Source organism: Phaethon aethereus (assembly GCF_964289735.1).
Source record: "Phaethon aethereus genome assembly, chromosome: 4".
Lineage (NCBI taxonomy): Eukaryota > Metazoa > Chordata > Aves > Phaethontiformes > Phaethontidae > Phaethon > Phaethon aethereus.
The window spans coordinates 84,137,568-84,146,377 of NC_138578.1; the positions used below are offsets into that span (position 1 = coordinate 84,137,568).

The window sequence follows — 8,810 nt, forward strand, 5'->3', positions numbered from 1 at the left end:
AGAAGGGGCAGAGGGGGCCTGGCCGGCGATGCGGGCGGGCGGCAGCCGGGGCTCGGGGGAGCGCGGAGGAAGCTTTACATTGTCATCGTCCCTAAATGCTTATGAATACTCATTTTCAAGCAGCACCCTGTGGGCGGGGACCACCCCAGCTTTCACGCTATAAAATGCTCCGGGTTTCCCTGGCGTGGGGAGCGGTCCGTGGGACCTACGGCTTCGGGGTGGCTGAAGTCAACTTGGACTTCGAGGTTTGGTAAGTGGCAAAAAGAATGCAGATTTTACCCTTTTTTTTTTTTTTTTAATTTTTTTTTTTTTATTTCCCCCCTGGTGGGAGCTGGTTGCTGAGCAGGGTTTTCAGTACCGGGGAGCTGCACCCGATCGCTCACGTAATATCTGTTCCCCTTCCTTCGCTCCCCTCGGTTTTTATTGAACCGCTTCTGCCCAAGGGGTTTGTTGTTGTTTTCTTTCATGCGAGGGGTGAAAAAACCAGTGATGACAACTTTGAAATTTCATTGCAGGGCTTTAAAGGCGCCTGGTTTTTAAAAAAAAAAAAAAAAAAAAAAAAAAAGGCAAAGCAAAACAAAGCCCTAAACCAGAACCGGGGGCCTATTCCCAGGTGGGGGAAGTGGTGTAACTCTGCTCCAAGCAGGACAAGCTGGCTGCTGGGCACCCGCCGCCGGGACCCCCCGGGACACCAGCACACTTTGGGGAGAAAAATACCAAAAGTGATCAAGAAGCAAAACTTAAATTGGAGATTTGGTTGCGAAAATGGCATTGCAAATTTGGTTGCAAAAATTACAGCGTAGATTTGGTTGCAAAAATTAAATTTCAGGTTTGTTTGTTGGTTGGTTTGGATTTCTTTTTTTTTTTTCCTCCCCATTAATAGCCTGGCAGGGGTAGTGGTTAAATTACAAAGGAGCTGGAGATGGGATTTCTCTGCAATGTAAAGCTTCCATACGTTCTGGCTGTCCTGCAGTGCCCCTGCCCAGCGGCCCCCGCGCTTCACTTGCCGTACAGGTGGTTGAGTGGTTAGAAAGTACGTTGCCGTCCATCGCAGAATAGTTGCCAAATCAGCTATAAAAGCGTTTTCAGAGGAGAGAATATTAATGCCCGCAAGAAATAAAACACACCATCAGACCGAAAAAAAAGCAGCAACATCTGCAGCAGAATGTTAGCAGGGAATCCCGGCTCAAAAATGAAAGTTATTTGGGTGAAGTTGATTTTTTAAAATCAAATAGAAATAGCACCACGCGCTGCACGTGCTGCAACCAGTCTTCAAACGGGACGTGAAAATCAAAAATCGCACTTGTGCGTTTCCAGTTCCTCCCGGTTCCCCTTTCGGTGGGTTTTGCCTGCGTCGCCTGGGGTGGGGACAGAAAGAATCAGTGCGTTAAAAAAAAAAGGGATGGGACATGGGCAAGCATTCAACAGTGAGAAAAAGAAAAGGCAATTTCAGGAGCAACTGCTCCCTTTGGGAAAAAAAAAAAAAATCTATAAATATTACCCAGTCGTGCCTCCGGAAATATTTCAGGGCACCGGTGCGGCCGAGAGGGATGCAGCTCGCTCCGCCGGCGACGGCAGCGGTCGTGAGAGAGGGGAGGGAAAATGCACGCAGGGAGGTTTTGTGCGCGGGGAGCAAATCGGGCACCTCTCCTTGCCCTCCTGTAACGGGGGAGCCGGGGGCGACCAGGAAAGGCAGAACAACCCCACGTTCACGAATAATGAAGATACCCAAATAACGCGGCGCTGCATTTGACCCAGGGGACTCTCTGCTGCTCTCTCCAGCCGAAACGCAACAGCGCTGGAGCTTTTCAGGGGCTGCAGGGAGAGCATCTGGGGAAGTCAAGACCCATTAAATTTGGAAAAGAGAGAAATTTGCTGCTTTAGGGCACAGAGCAGCATCAGTCAGCGGGGGAGCCTGGAGGGAGCTTTTCCTGGGTCAGGTTGTTCCCTCCTTGCACCACATTCATTTTCCTGCTTTTTCCCGGCGTGGGAAGAAGCAGGAAAGTTCACGATCCCGTTTGTGTTGCAAAATTGGATTCAGGGGGTCCGACCTCATGGGGAAAGGGGGACTGAGCCTCAGGGTGTGGGAGCCGGTAGCGTTGGGCCCCAAACCCACTGCTGCTTTTGGGCTCAGCCGCGTCCCGGGGCGGTGAGTTCCTCACGTTTGCCCGTTCCCGGTGGGAGCAGCATCCGCCACCAAAATGCTCCTTGGGGCTGGTTTGATCAAACCTGTTGTCTGCCAGTGCCATCGCCCCTCTCCTCCTCATGAATAATTGCTCCTCCGTTCCCTTCTCCATGCCGTTTGGAATTTCACGGGCTTTTGGCTTTTATTTGCAGACGATGATAAAATTACCCAGATTACAGTAAAAGTTGGGGCGAAGCCCTGGTCACCTGGTTTCGGTTCTGCCATCGGCCTTGGAAAAGCCATTTGCTCTCTGAACTCCCACAGCCTTATCTCCAGAGAGGGGAATTCTGAAAAAAACCCAAACCCAAACAACAGAAACCCTTAAAAAAAAGCAGGTATTTTTTAGGCTTTTCCCTTTTACCTCTGAATTTCCACCAGTGGGAAAAGAAACAGATTCTTATGAAAAATATGTGCTGGTGGCTTCTCTCTGTCCCTCTCCCAGCCCCTCAGAGGGGCATTTGCACACACTTACAAAGCAGTGGGAGACATTTTGGGACACGAGCTCTGTTCATACATGCCGCTGCTTTGAGGGGGCCGAGAGCATCTCGGGGATGTTTTTTCCCTTGGGAAAGGGAGGAGGAGAGCGAGGCAGACAAGGTCTCCCTCTTCACTGAGCATGTCTATGGCCGGCCCCACGGTTTGGGGGTTCCTGGGGTGTTTTCCACGGCAGGCGCTACCATCAGGGGCCGAAGCGAAGCTCTTGGCGATGGATGTGCTTCTCTGAAATGTCCTTTTGCGACTCTCGGCCCCCAACCCAGCCCAGCCCGGCCCAGGTCTGATGCTGAGCCCAGCATCCTGCTGGCTGTCACTGCCCCGGGAGATGCATGCTGTCCCCCTCCACACTGATCCGGGGGGACAAGGGGAGAACTGAGCCTTCTTTCCCCCATTGTCCCTGTGAGGGGGTATCTGAGCCCGCTGGGGTGTGTGGGCTGCCTGGGGGGGCTCCGCTAGGCTGGCTGGTGGGATCCGGGACCGCCGGCCTTTGCGGGGGACCCCCAGGGTAGCTGGTGGGCAGGGAGCACCCGGGGGTGTGGCAGGAGGCATTTGTGGAAGGTGTTTTGTTTCTCCTGTGAGGCCAGGCTGGGAGAGCTGGGGGGGCTCAGCCTGGAGCAGAGGAGGCTCCGGGGAGACCTTCCTGCAGCTGCCGGGGCTGAGAGGGGCTGAGGAGAGAGACGGGGACAGGCTTTGTAGAAGGGCCTGTAGCGACAGGACAAGGGGTGATGGTTTTAAACTAAAAGAGGGCGGATTTCGACTAGATACAAGGAAGAAATGTTTCCCAAGGAGGGTGGTGAACCCCTGGCCCAGGTTGCCCAGAGAGGTGGTCGATGCCCCATCCCTGGGAACATCCCAGGTCAGGCTGGACGGGACTCTGAGCAACCTCCTCGAGTTGAAGGTGTCCCTGCTCACTGCAGGGGGTTGCAGAAGATGGCCTTTAGAGGTCCCTTCCCACCCAAGCCCTCCCGCGATTCTGTGATGCTAAGGTATTTTGGGAAGGTGCTCTGGGGATTCGCTTTGAGAAAGTATTTTAGGAAGATGCTTTGGGAAGCAGCGGGGCCGAGCCGGGAGAGGAACCCTGCAGGGAGGAGGGGGCTTCGGCCTTGCGCGGAGGGGCGCGGAGGGGCGCGGAGGGGCGCGGGCCCCGCCGCCACCTGCGCTCCGCCGCCTGCAGTGCCGCCGGCCGCCACCGGGTGGGGCGGCAGGGCAGGGAGTGAGCGCGGCGGCGGGGGGGGGGCCGGTCCGCAGCGGGGGTCCTGCCCCGGGATGCCCCGGGGGAGCCCCCCGCCCCGGGGGGGAGCGCCCTGCAGCCGGGTGCACGGGGAGAGGGGTCCCTGCCCCGCGAGTGCACAGGGCGAAGGGGGGGGTTCCTGCGGCGGGGCGCACCGTGGGGCGGGGGGTTCCCTCCACCGGGATGCACCGGGTGGGGGTGTGGAAACTCCCTCCGCTGGGACCGACGGGGATGCGGGGGGAGGGGGCTCTGCGCCGGGGTACACGGCACCAAGTTCACGGGGATGGACGCGGGTGGGGGACTCCGTGCCTCGCGTTGTGCCCCCGGAGGCACCGAGACACGGGGCGGGGAGGCGTGATGCTACCCCGAGGGTGCCCAAGGATGCTGGGGAAAGGGGGGGTCCGCTGCACCCACACCGGGATGCTCGATCCCCGCAACCCGGCTCCATCCCCGCGCTGGGACGAGGGGGAGTCACAGGAAAGGGGCTCCAGTCCTGGGTCACCCCAAAGGAAGGGGGGTGCCCTCCCACCCCACGCCGCAGCGGCGGGGGGGCGCGCAGCCCCTCTCGGGGCTCTGCAGTCCCAGACTCAAACCAGCTGGGGCGGGGGGGGTGGTCGGCGAAGGAGAGGGGGGGAACTCAATGAACTTTTGTTTTTCCTGTAATCTGAAGCAAATGCTTTGCAAAACTGCCTGTAACCAGGCAGCCCGGATACCTGCCTGCGCCCCCAGCGCTGCCGTGGCCCGGCGGGGGGGCGGGGGGGGGGGGCAGCTGTATTGCAGCCCCCTGGGCAAGGCTGGGCTGGAAACACACCTCGGCTAAAACGCGGGTCCCCCAGCCTGACCCCCCTGTCCTGGAAAGCACCAGGTAGGGGAGGGGGTGGTCAGGAAAATCACAGCTCCCCCCCAGAAAAGAAAAAAATAATAGGGGGTGTGTGGGGAATACAGCAAATGTGAGCAAAATATTGTGGGGGCAGAGGGTAAATCATTGCAAGGGGCAAATCACTGGGAGGAAGTAATTGGAGGGGGGAAATCAATGCAAGCGGCCAAATAATTGGGGAGGGGGGGGAGATGTAATTGCAAAAGGCCAAATCCTTGCAGCGGGGTGACTGATGGCAAGCAGGGGAGCAGCGGGAGGGGAGCGAGGAGTTGCAAGCAGAGAAATGGGGGGGAGGGTAAATGGTTGCAAGGAGGAAGTAATGAAAGGGGGGCAAATCAATACAGAGGGGAAATTGTTGGGGAGGGGGAGAATCATCGCCTGGGGCAAATTAGTGTGTGGGGTAAATCACTGAAAGGGGAAAATCGTCGGGGAGGGAGTCATTGTAAGGGGGGAAATCACTGGGGGTGGGTCTTGCAGGGGAGAAATTATTGCAAGGGGGAATCGTTAAAGGGTTAAATATTGGGGGGGTTCATCGTAAGGGGGGGAGATCTTGGGAGAAGGAATCATTACAAGGGGGGAAGTAATTTGGGGTTAAATATTGGGAGGGATCGTTGTAAGGGAGACTCATTCAGGGTTAACTGTAGCGGGGGGATCACTGCAAGGGGGCAACGATGAAGCATTAAGTATTGGGGGGGCCGCGGCGAGGGGGCAATGATGAAGGATTAAATATCCGGGGGGGGGGGGGCGTTCCGAGGGGGCAACTATAAAGGGTTAAATATTGGGGGGCTGTCGGGTGGGGGCAATAATGAAGGCTTAAATATCGACGGGGCCGTTCAGCGGGGGCAATGATGAAGGGTTAAATATTGGGGGGGCTATCGCGAGGGAAGGCATCAAGGGAGGTGGGAGTCATTGCGAGGGGGGGAATCATTGCAAGGAGAGCATCATTAAGGGTTAAATATTGGGGGGGTGATTGGAGGGGGGGGCCCGCCGGAGCTGAGCCGCGATCGTCTCTCCGCAGGTCCGGACGGCGAAGGAGGAGAGAGAAAAGAGGAGGGAGGAGGAGGAGGATGAGCCGAGGAGCGCGGCGTGACCGTGGGGCGGGCGGCGGGCCAGGGCTCGCACGCTCCAGCGCCGCGGCCGCCCGTCCCGTCCCGCCCCCCCCGGCCCTCTGAAGTGCGGGTGGGTGTGCGGGGGGAGCAGCCGCGCTGGCGGCCGGCCCAGCCCGGCTTCCCGCCTCTATATAAACACACATGGACTTTCTTTTTTTACTCAAACTCAACCTTGAGAGAGAGGGGCTATACCCAGCAGCCCTGCCTCCCTCTTCACAGGAGTCTGGTGAAAAGTCTGGGGCTAACAAATAACCGGCGTATAGATATTTATAGAGATATATTTATATAGAGATACAAACCGATCCGTCTCGCTCCGTGTGTATAGATACATATATATAGAGCTATTTAATTCTTCCATCTCTCCAGGTCGTAGCTGAATTATTTGATGATTTTTTAATATTTTTTAAAATCTCGCTCCTTTTTTTTTTTTTTTCTTCTTTAATTTTTGTTCCCCCCACCCCACCCCCTTCTGGTGTGTGTGGCTTTGCCTTGACAGCAAGGGAGAGCCAGAGCATCCGCGTTTGGACTTTTTGGGGTCTTTTCCCTCCCCCCCTCCGGGCTTTTTTCTTTTTAATTTTTTTTTCCTTGCGTTTTTTGCCTACTCCGTTGCCCCCACCCCCTTCTTTTGGGGTCTCGCTTGTGGTGTGTTTTTTTTTTTACTTTTTTCCACTCTTTTTTTGCATTGTGTGTGCTTGGTTTTTTGTTTTTATTTTTTTTTCCGCCTGTGTCACTCTGTCAAGTTTATTCCAAACAAGAACAAAGTTTTCAGTGAGGGACAGAGGAGAAACTGCTTTTTACCCTTTTTTTTTAATTTTTTTTTTTCCCCTTCCACCCCTTCCCCTTTTTCCCTGTTGTTTTTCTAACCTGCCAGAGGAGAGGGGGGCGAGCCCGGCCCCCCCCCCCCTCCCGGAGGACCCCCCAGGCAGGCTTTAAGCGTGCGCTCCGCAATCTCCCTTTTTTCGTGCGTGTGCGTGTCTGCGTGTGGGTGCGAGTGTAGTGCCTGTCAAGGGGCTGTTTCTCTCCCCACCCTCCTCCTCCTCCTTCTTCCAAATATGCTTTTTGCAAGTTTTGATCTCCTCTCGGCACTGGCTACCCTCGCGGCGTGCTTGGTGTCACTGACTTTGCTGCTGGCCGTGTCCCAACAGCTGTGGCAGCTCCGCTGGGCTGCCACCCGCGACAAATCCTGCAAGCTACCAATCCCTAAAGGCTCTATGGGATTCCCTTTAATCGGAGAAACCTTCCACTGGCTCCTGCAGGTAAGGAGGATTCCCTTCCCTTCCTTCCTTTCCCTCCCTGGAAGGTGGGCTGGGACCGGCTTTTTTTTTTTTTTTCCTTTTTTTTTTTTTTAAGGGCTTGCTTCTTCTTCTTCTTTTTTTTTTTTTCCCCCTCCTTTCTTCTTTTTTCTTTTCCTTTCGATTGCATCATGCGGGTTCCCGGCGAGCTGGGGAGGTAGCTGGGACCGGGGGGCTGGTAGCTTTTGCGGGGGACACCCACCCCCCGAGGGAGCACGCCACGGAGCCGCCGCGGCGCTGCGCTCCCCGGGGGGGGGGCGGTGTGAGCTGGGTGCCGGGGAGGAGGTTCGGTGTCTCCCCCGTGCTGCCAAAAATCTCCTTTTCTCCCCCCTCCCCGCTGAAATCCTTGCCCCCCCGCCAATAATAAGAATAAAGCCGCGGGTGGGAGGTAGCCCCGGGGCGAGGGCACGGCGCGGGGGCTCCCCGGGTCGTGTTCCTCCCCTCTCCGCCCCGTCCTGTCCCCGGGGCCGCTCCCGTCGGGTTCGCACCCCCCCGGCTCCGGCCCGGTCTTGGGGGAAGCCCGCGGAGGTAATCGGTAGATTAACCCGGGATTAACCTCGCTAAATGCTGAACAGCGGCGGGCGGAACGGGATCCCCTCGGACCGCGTTGCGAGAGGGTGACTGCCAAAAAAAAGTGAAAAAAAAATTAAAAAAAAAAAAAAAAAGGGAGGAGGCGGACGAGGGGTGCCCCACTCCGAGGGGGCCGGGCTGGGGGCACCCCGCGGCTCGCAGCATCCCAAGAGGGAACCCCTGAGGCAAATTAGCCGGAGGCTTTTCCCACCCCTTCTTCCGAGGGCAAAATAGTAATAATAACGCGGACCGAGAGCCCGCTGGGGATGCCCCCGCCGGCGGCGGAGCTCCCGCTCCGTGGACGGGACCGCGGAGGGGACGGCAGAGCCCGTGGGGCAGCCCGGGCCCGGCCGCGAGGGCTGCGGTGTCCCCCGGTGTCCCCGGACCCCCCCGCACCCTCACGCCGCCGGGGAAGCCCCGACGTGGGAGCCCGTCGCGGCGGCCCCGCTCCCCGGCCGTCCCCCTCCCCGCCGGCGGCGCCGAAGGGGTTAACCGCAGGCTCTCAATAGGGCTTTATTTTTTAAAGAAATTTATCAGATTTTTTACAGGGGGACCAGAAAAGGGTTCTCGCTTTTCCACAGGCTCCATCCAAACAGAGTCCAGGGCTAAAAATACAAAATTTTTGTATAAATTGGACTCCATTCGAAACTTCTCCCACATAAAGGTCCTCTTTGTGCTGCCCTGGAAATGGTGTACAAATAACTCTTTATTAATGCCACAAAAAGGACTTTAATTATATTTACGCAGATCAAGAAACAGGGTCACCTGAACATCTGAAATTCACAACCGCGCTTTTGTTTCAAAATAAACACGCGCATTCGCGACCCAGCACCGGGCCGCGGAGCTGCAGCGCTCGCAGCTATTCTCCCCACTCGGGATGGCTGTTTTTTTCTTTGGGACACTCCCCCCCCGTGGCTCCATGCGCCTCTTTGCCGACAAAAGCCCCCGGAGCATGTGGGAAAGTTATTAAAGCCTCCCAAATCTGGAGATTTACTTAAGCAAACTGCAGCCTTTCGAGTAAATTCAGCCTGAGCGAGAGAGAGGGAAAAAA

The 8,810-nt window shown here is 56.7% G+C and overlaps 1 protein-coding gene across 1 annotated transcript in view; it reads left to right on the forward strand.

Annotated features, from left to right (window-relative positions):
* Window positions 1–5,799: 5,799 nt before the first annotated feature.
* CYP26B1 (cytochrome P450 family 26 subfamily B member 1) overlaps window positions 5,800–8,810 on the forward strand; it is an 18,721-nt gene continuing 15,710 nt past the window's right edge. The window contains exon 1 of the mRNA XM_081999442.1: window positions 5,800–7,153. Coding sequence (XP_081855568.1) covers window positions 6,950–7,153 — 204 coding nt within the window. The 5' untranslated portion in view covers window positions 5,800–6,949. The remainder of the gene's footprint in view (window positions 7,154–8,810) is intronic.